Source organism: Lactuca saligna, chromosome 4 (assembly GCF_052625555.1).
Source record: "Lactuca saligna cultivar CGN05327 chromosome 4, ASM5262555v1, whole genome shotgun sequence".
Taxonomy (NCBI): domain Eukaryota; kingdom Viridiplantae; phylum Streptophyta; class Magnoliopsida; order Asterales; family Asteraceae; genus Lactuca; species Lactuca saligna.
Genome location: NC_136420.1, coordinates 295,718,371 through 295,732,353, shown reverse-complemented (window position 1 = coordinate 295,732,353; position 13,983 = coordinate 295,718,371). Strand labels below are relative to the sequence as shown.

At 35.0% G+C, this 13,983-nt stretch overlaps 1 protein-coding gene across 1 annotated transcript; it reads left to right on the top strand.

Moving 5' to 3' along the window:
• Positions 1-832: 832 nt before the first annotated feature.
• Positions 833-2,884, top strand: LOC145043824 (1-aminocyclopropane-1-carboxylate synthase 3-like). Its single transcript, XM_078992586.1, has 3 exons — positions 833-1,208; positions 1,325-1,485; positions 1,581-2,884. Exons 1-3 carry the CDS (start codon positions 930-932, stop codon positions 2,557-2,559), a joined length of 1,419 nt encoding a protein of 472 aa, XP_078848712.1. The 5' UTR covers positions 833-929; the 3' UTR covers positions 2,560-2,884.
• Positions 2,885-13,983: the final 11,099 nt, after the last annotated feature.

Below are 13,983 nucleotides of genomic sequence, written 5' to 3'. Positions count from 1 at the left end.
TACCAATCAGACAATAAACATGTCAAGTCACCAACTTAGTTGCAACAACCAATCACTATAAGGTGTGATTGGAACAAAGAGTTTACTTGATGGTAATATGTGTACAAAGGCAATAATGCAATGATATTTCTTTTGTAGTTACAAAACTTGAATGATATATTTTGAACAATTTTGATATTTAGTTACCAATCATTTTCCCTATCCATTATGTATTTTTGTCTAAAAAAGCTTGTATCTAAACGAGAACATTTGATTGTGACATCCAAACCTTTACATAATTTGAAACGTAATCACTTCATACGACTATTAGATATTTCCAACAATCACAGAGTAGACGTGTGTAAACCTTTGGTGAGACTAATTATGCATTTTTGCTACCTTTAAATCTTTAATTACTCAATGAAAACTATTGTCCTTTTGTTGACACATATCTTTCTTGTTGAAACTAGCCAACCATAATCACTACTAGAACTCCTTAATTAGTTCATAATCTCTAGTATAACTACAAGCCAAGTGGGCCTTGCCGCCTTGGCCTCCCGTAAAATAACCAGTGTGAAAGGAAACTTCTTATTTGCATCTAAAATCTAAATTCGATCTTTAATGCCTATGGAGAGATGCAATCTTATCACGTGCACTGCACGTACAAATGACGGTGGAGTGTGAATAGATCGCGCGTGAAAAAGAGAGTAGAACATGAGAGTAACTTTAAAGTCTACGAATCCAAAGGTCAAACAATTTGACATGGAATTAACGTAACACTATTTGTCAACTACATCTCCAAACTCTATATATACCTTCCAAACACTCCATTCATAAAATGCGTTATCCTTCACTTTCACCACATAGCTTCAACTCATTTTAACCAAAATCCAATTCCAATCTTTTAACACTTATTGTTTTTGCCTCAGTTAAGGCTTTTTTTCAAACACATGTTGTCCTCAAAAGTTACCGATTGTAATGCTCATGGGCAGGATTCCTCGTATTTTCTTGGATGGCAAGAGTACGAGAAGAATCCCTACCACGAGATCAATAATCCAAATGGTATTATCCAAATGGGTCTCGCTGAAAATCAATTATCATTCAATCTTCTTGAGTCATGGATCGAGAACAATCCAACTGCAACACAATTCAAGAACAATGATGATCATTCCGTCTTTAAAGAACTTGCTCTCTTTCAAGATTATCATGGCCTTCCCTCTTTCAAGAAAGTAAGCATTTTTCTTTTTTTTTAAATCATCTTGTAGTAAATAAACCCACCTTCCAAGTTTTATAAATATGTTATTCATCTATTTATATACTTAACCATTTCTTTTGATTTTTGTAGGCATTCGTCCAGTTCATGTCAGAGATAAGAGGAAACACTTTTACTTTTGATCCAAACAACCTTGTACTCACCGCCGGAGCAACCTCCGCCAGTGAAACTTTAATGTTTTGTGTCGCTAACCCCGGCGACGCTTTCCTCATTCCGACGCCATATTATCCGGCGTAGGTTCACCTTACTTTTTATCTCATATTCCTTACATCGAAAGTAACGTCACGGTAAAGTTTATGATTCTGATCTGATTTACTACGTTATGTAGATTTGATAGAGATCTCAAGTGGCGAACTGGAGCTGAAATAGTCCCGATTCACTGCTCAAGCTCCAATGGTTTCCGGATTACCAGATCTGCCCTTGAAGATGCCTACCAACAAGCAAAAAAGAAAGACCTTAAAGTGAAGGGTATTTTCGTCACGAATCCGTCGAATCCATTGGGGACATCATTGAGCATCCATGAACTCGATCTCATCTTCAACTTCATATCCACCAAGAACATCCATCTCATCAGTGATGAAGTCTACTCTGGTACTGTTTTCAGTTCACCGAAGTTCACTAGTGTGATGGAGGTTCTGAAGAACAAAAACCTCATGAACAGCGAAGTTTCTAACCGCGTTCACATCATCTGCAGCCTCTCAAAAGATCTCGGTTTACCTGGTTTTCGAGTCGGAGCAATTTACTCCGGCAACGGTGACGTCGTCTCTGCCGCCACAAAAATGTCTAGCTTCGGTTTAATTTCCTCTCAAACACAGTATTTACTGTCGGAGATGTTATCAGACCGGAAATTCACAAATATCTATCTTTCTGAGAATCGCCGGAGGTTGAAACACCGGCAGGAAACGCTGGTAAAAGGGCTTCAAAAGGTAGGAATCAGATGCCTGAAAAGCAACTCCGGTTTGTTTTGTTGGGTGGATATGAGACATCTTTTGAGCTCAAAGACCTTTGATGGAGAAATCGAACTGTGGGAGAAGATTGTGTATGATGTCCGGTTGAACATCTCGCCCGGTTCATCTTGCCATTGTAGTGAACCGGGTTGGTTCAGGGTTTGCTTCGCCAATATGTCTGAAGAAACCCTAATCTTGGCCATGCAACGTGTCAAGTCATTTGTGGAGTCAATGTCGAAGAAAAATAATAGGAATCGGCATCAACAGATGCTGCATAATTCTGCTAGGAGAACAAAGTCGTTACCCAAATGGGTTTTTTCTCTTTCGTTGAACCAACTTGAAGTTGGGGAACAACGTTAGTACACTATTACGTTGGATGCCTTTGGCCAATTATTTGATTGGAATATTCCAAAATGGAGTTTCAATCTTGTGGCGACCTTAAAAAAAAAAGAAAAAAGAAAAGAAAAGAAAAGAAAAAAAAAAGAATGTAGACTAGCTATTACATTTGTTAATTTTTTTTTAATATTTTTTACTTGATGTATATTCTTAATATTTTTATTTTAGGGGATTATAATGTATAGAAAGTTTGCGGTCAACGCATATGGATTAGGAGTAGCATTTGCTTCTTTAATTACATTGTAAACCATTTAAAGTAATTTTTATGTAACGTTATTGAATTGTTTAATTAAGCTCTTGTATGGGTTAATTAATTAATATCACATGTATGAACTAACTAAAACACTTTGGTTACCATCATTAACTACGGTTACATATCGTAGTTTTGAAGATAACCATGTATATTCTTGCTTTAAGTTTGGAAACGTATGACTTATATTGTTAATAATTTACTAAATAATACAAAAATCTCATGTGATCTTTGCTTTGCCATTATTAAGTGGATGTGGATTCCGATTCAATTTCATGATCGCGTTTACTTGAATATCTTATTGGAATTTATGGATTCCTTCATTTGAGGAATTCAGCATTCCTTTAGTTGAAGAGCTTTGAAACACATTCTTTGCCTTCTTCAAAATACATAACACAAGTGGAGTTTGGAGTTTGGAGTTTGTCTACTATAGGAATGCAATTGACCAAATTGTAGATGCTTTCTCTTCATGCTAACGGTCAAAAAGATCACTTTAAATGAAATACAATTAATAACTTTCTTGCCTATCTCCTTGAAAGCCTCATTTTGCGCAACTCTTGTATCATAATCGCCATTTGCATAGACTTGGTGATAATATTAAAGACATGATAAATACACAATAAATATACTACAAAAAAATTATAAATATTTTGTTGGTTCACATACATGATCTGAATGATAAACACACAATAAATATACTACAAAAAAATTATAAATATTTTCTTGGTTCACATACATGATCTGAATAATTATCTTCGAGCGTAATAGTTATATTTTATTAGATTTGCATACTTTGTAGCTCTTCAAATCAAAATGTTCTTCATGAGGTGCTGCCCTTGGACCCTAAGTAGGAAAAATCACTATTTGCATAAAATCGAATTGTTGAATTGTACAATTTTGATAGAACTATTTGGTTCGGACATTTGGATTTTTGAATTGATTTTTAGCAAAACCGAATTATTATTTTGGATTGGTTTTGGCTTATAAAATAAAACTAAATAGTAAAAAAAAAAAAGACCGAATGATATTTATTTATTTATATTATATCTTTAATCTTTTATAAATTTACTAAATTATATTGTTAATAGATTAGAAAACTTCATGCAATATAATACCTTAATATATATTTCTTATCCAAATATTTTTTTTCTACAAAATACTAAACTACATATATATATATATATATATATATATATATATATATATATATATATATATATATATATATATATATATTAATTCACAACTAAACTGTTTTTTGTTTATTTCATAGTGTTGATAAATATTCAAGTTATATAGTATTTAATGTTTAGCCACTTGAATACCGAATTGTAAAAACCAATTTAGACAAATTGTAATTTGGTTGGATCAGATCGGATTTAAATTTAATTTGAATTATTCAGATCCATGTTTCAAAAATAAAATCAATTTGGATTCATTTGATTGGATCAGATCGAACCGATATCGATCCATCCAACCCTACCTCAAGAGTGGCTCTCCCTTAATCAAAGCTTGCTCTTTAGGGATAGGGACCGTAATGCTAATTTTCAACGGCGACAATGATGTCAAATGGCTTATTCAACTCTACAACTCAACAAACTTCAATTTGAAAATAGATTTTTTAGAGTTACTTGATATTTCATATTTTTTGAATCATTTAACTTCCCGATCCTTTAACTTTGAGTTGAACGCTCTAAGTCCCTTCTTTGTTTCAAAGAAGAACTGATTTGCTCTAGGAATGTAACATTTTCATCAATAATTATTTTTACATGCCCTTTAAACTACATATCTTATGTTTTCCATCTTTTAATCGAAATTGATTTGTTTGCAACTTAGATTTTCAAATATCAAGAATAACAAGAGTTAACTATGTTGAGTTATAGCATCATATAAATTGTCTTTGATTCTATCTGTGTAAGATAAAAAAGATACATGACAATAACTAAGTACATGAATCCTGCATCTTATCTATTCGATTACTTTTGGTGATTTGGAAAGTATTTTTTTCCCCAGCCATGAAGTAAGTTTAAGATTAGGTTTCATCTAGTTATGCTTAATCTTCAAATATGGGCCAGACCTCTGGTGCTTATTTAGACCGCTCCAAGAATCCACAACACGACTCGGATTTCCAACACCACAATTTATAAGAACACTGGAGCTTGGAAATAAATTATGGAGCGGAATAACAACACAAACAAAAACAAAAACAAAAGTGATAGATTTGAAGGTTAAACTAGACTTATAGCTTGAAAATTCAGTGAAAACAAATCAAGACCTATTTATTTGAGTTCAGAATCAAAACCAGGAAACACATCCCAATAAAGATCAAAGTTTGAATCATACGCAACAATTTGAACGAACTCAAGTTCAACTTCATATATTCAACATTCATGTATATCTTATTACAAAATGATCGACAAAGGGCTTTGTATAGCCTTACAAAAGATAATGAAATATTAACTTAAAGACACTAATTATTATGCCAATTAATTGTTTATTAAAACTAAAAAAAGACCGACAAAAGAAGACAAATGGCTTCAACATTAAAAGGACTTTTCAACTTCCGAGGAGTGACTTTTCCGAGGCGACTCTTAGTCTTCCGAGATCTCGCATTCGCATCCTAACTCCCCTGGAATGGAAGTCGGTGTCGTATCTAAGTCGGTCGAAATGCGAATCCCTTTTGCATCCAAGTTCCTCTTCGCATCCAAGCTTTCTTTCACAATGATCCACAAATGAATATGAATAGTATCGCTACGAACAACAAATACATGTGACATTGCAATTGTTCGCATCCATTCTTATCCATACACATCCAACTTTCGATTCGCATAGAAAGCCCTCTTCGCATTCACATACCAAAACATGGTACGATGAATCATAGCAACGGTTCGCACCCAGTCCCACTCGTTCGCAATTTGAGCATATTTCAGAGCCAAAAACTTTGCTTCTCATCATGATTTACGTTCAAACCCAATTGAGTTCGGATCGGAAATAGACATCTGGAGGACTGCCATCCAAATTTGCATCAATCCCTCCCTCTTCAAGAGGAATTGCCCTCAATTCAGAAAGGTTTTCTTCAACAAGATACAAACTTTTGGGTAGTTTTCTCTCAATACCGAACTGATTAGCCACTCTTCCATTATAAGCTTTTAGTGCCAAGAACGCAAGATTTGAATGATTGGATATACAAAGATGCTTGCTTTTGAAACGATACTCATCTGGCAACATATTTTCTCCATGGGGAGCACTTCAGATTGACTTCCTTGCTTTGTGAACCTTGCCCCTCAAATTCCATTCCCCTTTTGAAACAACATGGAATGAACTCTCCTCCCGCTTTCCATAGAATCTTTGAGATTTAGAGGCTTCAAACACATGTTTAAAATTCACCAAATATTCTTCCCTGCTTTTGTGATATACCAATATGTCATCAAGGTATACAACCATGAACTTGAAAATATAAAAGAGATCTGGCCATATCAACAGAAGAGTAAGTATCACACATTTCTTCTTTATTACAGATGACAACGTAAAAAATAGAAGTCAATCACAACAATATTGACTCATTTGCAATCATAGTTCCAATTGAAATTTTGTTATTATTTTGATCGTAACGACGTAACCAGTCGCAACGATATTGCCTTCCTTCTATTCGCAACGACTCAACTGATCCAATCGCATCAATACGGATGGGTTTTGAGCAAAAGAACATTCCGATGTGCATATGCAAAACCCTACAGCTTTGGATCTAGGTTTCTCTATTGTACATGCAAATTTATCCAAAGATTACAAACCCTAATCTAGCATACTATAAAATCGAAATCTACAATTAATACAAGTTTAGATGATTACCTTTTCATAGTAGCAAGAATCTTCAATCTTTAAGAGCTTAGTATCACAATTGTAATACCTCTAATGGCTCACAAACGCCAAGGCAAGAAGATGATTGAGAAGAGAGGGAAGGAGGCACAATTTCGGCTATAGGAACTCTAGGTTTTCTTCTGGTAACCAAAAACTGAAGCCCTAGGGGTCCTTAAATAGCTGAGCTACCAGGGTTTCAGCCAAAACCCTAATTGGATAGCTTAGGCCCTAAGCAGCTCCAAGAACCTTTTGGAATAGGGCCCTTGGAGGATTTCCAAGTGGGCTTCCAACTTGAAATCATCCACCCCCTTAATCCATAAGTTCCACAACCCAAATTCAATTATCTTATAATTAGCAATTCCATTCCCCTTTATATAATTAATCTCTTTTAGCCACAAAAATTAATTCTTGACCAATATTAATTAAACAACATGATTTCTCCTTTAATATATTATTCATATAATATATTAATAAACAATAATATCCTTTCTCTCCATAAATCATTATGTCCAGTTACTTTGGTGAAGGCAACCCAAAAGGACCATGCACAACCGGGTCAAGTACATACCAAATATAGTTATGGACTTAGACATTAATCCAACATTCTCCCACTTGGATAAGTCTAATAACTATAAATGCAACTGCGACTTCAGGATCCGATTAGCAATCGTAGCTCTCAAAGACGCTGTCGAACTCTGATCTTATTAGTAACCTGCCCTTTAGATAAGGGATCATATAGTCCTCCGTTCAAGATATCGTGCAGACAATTACATGGAATATAGTCATACTTATTGTCCAACAGTTTGTTTCTCAATCTCAGATTTGTCTGAAATTGAACTTAATTGAACACATCAATTCAGTCCTGACCAGGCCCGACACATAAGTCAAACCAAATCATCCTCTCTCATTCTTACAACCATCATTCTCTCCTCACAAGAATTCTTCTCCTCACTGTATCACTAGAATCACCCTCTTGAATATGGAATCCCAACTTATACCTCACATGGTAATAATGGTTCCGTCAATGTTCATTATATGTTTACTTCTTAGTTGTGTGTTTATTTTGTTTAGTTTTTATCCTTTTACAAGACCTAAAATAGTAAATCAGTATCACAATTATAGTTCCTGTGTTTACATTATTTATTTTTTCAGCTTTTGTCTTTACTTTTTGAATCTATTCTTTTACTCTTTTAAAGTTTCAATTACAATTTATAGAAATAAATTTGTTTTTATATTTACTTTTGATGTTTCAGTTGTTTATAAGTTGAAAGTCTTCATTAAAAATTAATTGTATTATATGATTTTATGTAAAATTATCGATTGTATTAAGCTTTGTTTATTGTTTATTGTTCGTATTTTTATCTTTTCATGCTTCACTGTATCTTATTTTTCATTGATTTTTTTGTAACAAGAAAGGATGGTAATTCTGATCTGGTTTGACTTTTACCTACATTGGTGACTCTACAGCTAAGGTATTGTCTCACTTCTTCATAATAATTTAAATGGAGTCGTATATTTGACCTTTTATAGGTATCTTAAAACGGATACAGACATGCAATTTTATATTTTGCACCACGATCTATTAGAAAACCTAACCATGGTTATACAATTACACTCTAAATTTCTACAAGCCTTCGATATATGAAAACCTAACCATGGTTATACAATTACACTCTAAATTTCTACAAGCCTTCGATATATGGGAGTCCATGAATAAGAGGATGCCTACAGGTCACCAAAATATTACCTTACTTGATGAGAAAGATCTTACATTTATTGGATTGGTATGCTTTCTATCCCATTCTCATATTCCAATCCTCAATCCAAAACATCTTCTCAAATTATTTTATTTTCATTTTTCCTTTTTTTGTTTACTTTAAAGTTGGAATGTTGGATTCACCAAGAGAGGAATTCAGAAATGCTATTCTCTCATGCATGACAGCTGACATACATGTTATGGTTGTTACAGGGCATAACAAGGTAAATAACTAAGTTTCCATTGAGTGTGAAACTCTAAATGTGATTGCGTGTGAAGGAATGGAATTGAGCATTCCTCCCACTGGGCTAATTCCCCTAGCCATGGCCTTCTTCACTCCAAACCAGGTACGAACATATATCTATGTGTGTATATGTAAGTTAAACATATATCTATGTGTGTATATGTAAGTTAATTTATCGATGGCTGATGAGGTTTGTTTGTGTTTTCAGTTGATGCATATAAATGCTTATTTGATAAAGGAAGTGGCAGGAACTTGCTAGTAATGATGACGTCTTTTAGTTTTTTGGTTGTGATTCCACATGATAAAGTAACATACTGTGAAATATTCCACATGAAAAACCCGGTTGGTGGGATTAATGTCAAATCTAACATTCTTGAAATCTTTAAGAACTCTCGATTTTTGTAACATAATAATAATAATTGTAACAATAATTTGATATTGGCCTTGATATTGATCCAGCTGATGGAATGCCTTTTGCTTAAACTTTGTGAACATCCTTTGTGGTCCTCTTGTCAAGGGTTTTCTAACATGCTACTCTCCCATAAATATCTAATGACTGCTATGCTATGAAATAGATATTTCTCTTATCTAATTTTTTTCATTGATATGTGGCTTTGTAGGTTTTATCACCGGACAACATGGTTGATATGCTTTTTGATGTTAAGCTTCAGCCAACTAAGATATTGATTGCTATATGTGGCCTGTTACAAACGTTGATATCATTACAAAGGAAAATTTTATTTAGAAGCTCTGTAACATTCATTAAGTGTTTGGATTGACTTTTCTTTCATGCAGGTTGTTTTTATGATGTATGTTATTGCTGCTATTGATTCCTCCCAGAGGTACCATTCATATAGTTATATGTTGACCAACCAAAGGTACTAATCAATGCATTAACTCAAAATGAAACATTGATGTTGATATTGATATTGGTTCTTCTACTGTAGCTAATGGTGTATTTGTTCAAATGTTGACAAACCAAAGGTACTAATCAATGTACTAACTTTGTTATATGTTGGTACTATTCTTATAGTTATATGTTGACCAACCAAAGGTACTAATCAATGCACTAACTTTGTTCAAATGTTTTTTTTTGTAGGTTGATGTTGATATTGGTTCTTCTACTGTAGCTAATGGTGTATTTAGTCATGTAGTTGGTGCCGTCGCTAGCCTTATTATGGACATGGCTTTCCTTGTATCGGTATCTTAACTCCTTACTTTACCCTTGCTTCTCTTCTAACCTCCTTAAGTTAAGACATGATGATTAGTTCAATATTAGCAATATTCCTCCCTATTTTAATTGAGTTACATAGTGGTGTATGCCTATTCTGTTCCTTTTAATTGAGTTACATGATGATTAGTTCAATATTAGCTAATGGTGTATTTGGTCTGGTCAACCTCTTCTTGGTTAACCGGTCATGGTCAAACCATCAGAAGTTGAAAAGAATCTTGTATAGTCCACTGCAACAGTTGCTGGAGTTGCAGGTGGTGCATCATATGTAAGTGTAACTTGAAGAAAGAATAACACATGGATGACCCTTGCAGCTCGATAAGTCCATATAATTTCCTAAAAACTTTTCATCCTTTTCTAGTTCTTACAATGAGTGATATACTTAATTGGTTCCAGAAATACTAAAATTGTGTTTTGTGTATGTAGGTTTGTTGTTGTGTTCCACAACACCATGCTCCAGTCCTTGTGATCATTGTGATGGCTTTTCTATCAAGTTTAGAATCATTTTCTTTTCTACCCGACATCATTGGTATTCCATCCTTTGTTGATAATAAGAATTTTTTTTGTCTTGTTATCTTGCTGATAGGTCTAAGAAAGCTCATATACGAATTAAGCCTTATCCTTCCTGGTTTGTTTCCAGCTGCCTCTTCTGTCAATGTAGCTTACTATATACAATATAATTTTGTAAAATGTTAAAAGAAAATTATAAATTTCATATGTTTAGACAGCTATTGTAGCTAAGGAAGCATTAAGGACACTATATATATATATATATATATATATATATATATATATATATATATATATATATATATATATATATGATGGAGGGTTTTGCAGCTAAAGAAAGACTTTAATAAAAATTATATAAATTTACTGGAAGCCTATATCAAGTCTGACTACCCATGTGTCCCATTGGAGGAACCTTAATAGGTTTAAAAAATATACGAAAATTTTCTTTACTTCTCTTCCACTGTAATAATCCATCTTCACACTTATTTTGTAGTTATGTTTTTTTTGCAAGAAATATAGATACTGTGAGCAAGTTCATAGATTTAGAATCCTTGAGTGGTGTTATTAAGGAAGAGTGGAGACAAGTGAGGCACACGTTTCAAAAAATCAGCACAAATCTTGTTTACAGTAAGACACACACTAGGTTATTAGAACTATTAGTTTGTAAATTTCTGTTACAACTTCTATTGATTTGTTTTATTTTTACATGGAACAATTATTAGTATGATATTAAATTTTATGTAATGGATTATATTTTTGTATATGATATTTTATTTTCTATTATGAGACATTAAACGCCAATTTAATTTGAAAATTAGTAAATCTATAAATAATAATTTTTTTAAACATTTGAAATTACGATACGCAAAAAGGAGTGTCATCTTCATTTATGATATGGCCTTTCTTAACAGGGGCTTTAATGATACACAATGCAAGTCGTAAGGTTACGACACACAAATGCGTGTTGTCTTCCTTAATGACAGGGTCTTCCTTGATACGCATTCTGTGTCATAAATGAGCATCGTAAATGCGTGTCGTAACTGCGTGTAGCACCTGGTTCTTGGTACGTATTTCTTTCTATTTTACTATTTAAATATCATGCATTTTGGCCTTGGACTCGGTGAGTTGAAGGACCAACTCGCCGAGTAGAAGCGGGATGGGACGCGGGATTTAAGCAGTGGACTCGATGAGTCGGGTCCTGGACTCAACGAGTAGACCCTGTCTAGATAAAAAACCTAATATGAGGATTTGCACCTTATTTAAATAATGTTATGTCGGCCACAACGTCCCTTATGCTCCCAGAACTCCTCTCATTGAAACCCTAACCGTTATTGAAGAAATCTAATCCTTGGTGGTGGATTTTGGTGCTTGAGATCGTAAGAAGGAAGGAGAAACGCTTGAGGAAGCAAGTAAAGACCAAGGGAACCCAAGTTTGTCCACCTTCTACAGTTCATTGAAGGTAAAAAGCTGTAACCTTCCTCTTTCATTGGTTAGATCCGTTTTTGGGGAGATTTAGGGCTTTTATAAGCCATTTTTGATGGCCAACCATGATTGCAAACATGGTTGGGGGTTGGAGCTTGTAAATCACGTATTTAAGGGAGTCACAAGGCAGTTGGGGGATGCTTTTGCACCCATGAAAGGTCCCATGCATCATAAGAGCTTGTTTTATGTCTTTTTGAGCTCAAAGTCCCATGCAAGCACGTAAAGTCTGTAACTTTATGTGCTAGATCGATTGTAGAAGCTTGGATCTATCTTTTGATCAAAGATTGTACATCAGAAATTGAGGATTTAGAGTGTGGACGTGTCCGACTCGGCGAGTCCGTTCCTGGGACTCGACGAGTCCAAGGCTTTGAGTCCCATATTTATTGAAGGTCAAAAGAACTCAGTTAAGTGTTAGAAGGGTTGTAACCGGACAGAAAGAGTGACCCAACGCATTGGACATAATTTTAGACATAGAGTTCATGGGACTCAACGAGTACTAGAACGGACTCAGCGAGTCCGAGTCAATCTCCTTAAGATTGAAGATGAACTCGATGAGTTGTTCATACAACTCGTCGAGTCGAGGACAAGATTTGTTCATCAGATGAAGGTGGACTCGATGAGTGTTCATGCAACTCGGCGAGTCAGATGAGTTTCATGCGATGTTCATACAAGAAAGGAACTCGTCGAGTCGATGCCAAACTCGACGAGTCGAGACATGGATAAGGACGAGTAAAGGGTGAGGGACTCGGCGAGTTGATGACCCAACTCGGCGAGTCGGGTCAACTTGAAGTTGACTTTGACTTGACTTGGACTAACCCTGTTTAGGGTTGTACCTGTTGTGTGTTGACTTGAAGGTTATCGTATAGGGATCGAGGAGTCGAAGGGAGTCGACTTGTGTGCCGAGGATAATTCAAACACTGCACGACATTGAGGTGAGTTACCTTTCAGTAGGGGTGGGTCTAAGGCCACAATGCTGGCCCACCATAAAGGGGTATTTAGAAGATAAAGGTCTTTGTGATAATTATCTTGGTGTGGTTATGTGTTTTGGTCATGAGATTTATCTGTATGATGTGTTATGTGTATAGTAAGGATTAGTTTCCCTAACAGTGGTCCTTAGGACCAAAGGGTAGGTCAGTACCCATATATGCCCGACTGTATGCTTATATTTGTTGTTGTGTGCTAGTGGTAGGGGGTGAAATAGTCCCCAGTTACCAGTTGAAAGATACCGATGACGATTATCGGTTGAAAGATACTGATGATGATTATCAGTTGAAAGATACCGATGATGGTTATCGGTTGAAAGATACCGATGACGGCTACCGGTTGAAAAATACCGATGAAGGTTAACGGTTGAAAGATACTGACGATATTGTATGGTATGTGGTACGATGGGGGAACTCACTAAGCTTTGTGCTTACAGTTTTGGTTTTGGTTTCAGGTACCTCTTCGTCGAAGGGGAAGGAGTCGGCGGTGTAGCAACACATTACACACACACACATGGTTTCCGCATTGAGTTTCTAGGAATGTACTCTGATTTTCATTACTTTTGATGTTATGGTTTGAGATACAACATTATGATTTTGTAATTTGATGTTTTATCAACAATGTTTTGGTAAAATGTTTATTAAATTTATTAATTCAAAAATGAAATTTTTGGCCTTGAAAATTGGGTCGTTACAAGTTAGTATCAAAGCCTTTAAAATTGGGTCGTTACAAGTGGGTAATGTCCATATTATACGTAAAGGTACGAACTTGATGTCCATGCATGGGTTTTTTTGGCTCAAAAAGCCATAAAAAGGGGGTTTATATGTCGCATGGGTCTCCCATGGCCATAAAGTTGGCACCTTTATGCCTTGGGAACCCTCAATGGTTCCAAATATGAAGTACAACTCCAAATATAGACACAAATCCGAGTATAGCTTCACTAAAGCTTAAAAAAGGTAGAAAAAAGCCCCAAATCAAGATCTAAGTAATGAATAGCCAATGTATCAGCTTTATACCTCAAATGAGCAGGAAATGTGCCAATACTTCTAGATCTACTTGCTCTCTCTTGA

What these genes read in the sequence shown, in the direction of transcription:
- LOC145043824 (XM_078992586.1), top strand. Translation starts at nt 930, where the DNA reads ATGTTGTCCTCAAAAGTTACCGATTGTAATGCTCATGGGCAGGATTCC. An exon ending in GCCTTCCCTCTTTCAAGAAA is followed by an intron (nt 1,209 to 1,324) that starts GTAAGCATTTTT and finishes TGATTTTTGTAG; the next exon opens with GCATTCGTCCAGTTCATGTC. An exon ending in CCGACGCCATATTATCCGGC is followed by an intron (nt 1,486 to 1,580) that starts GTAGGTTCACCT and finishes TACGTTATGTAG; the next exon opens with ATTTGATAGAGATCTCAAGT.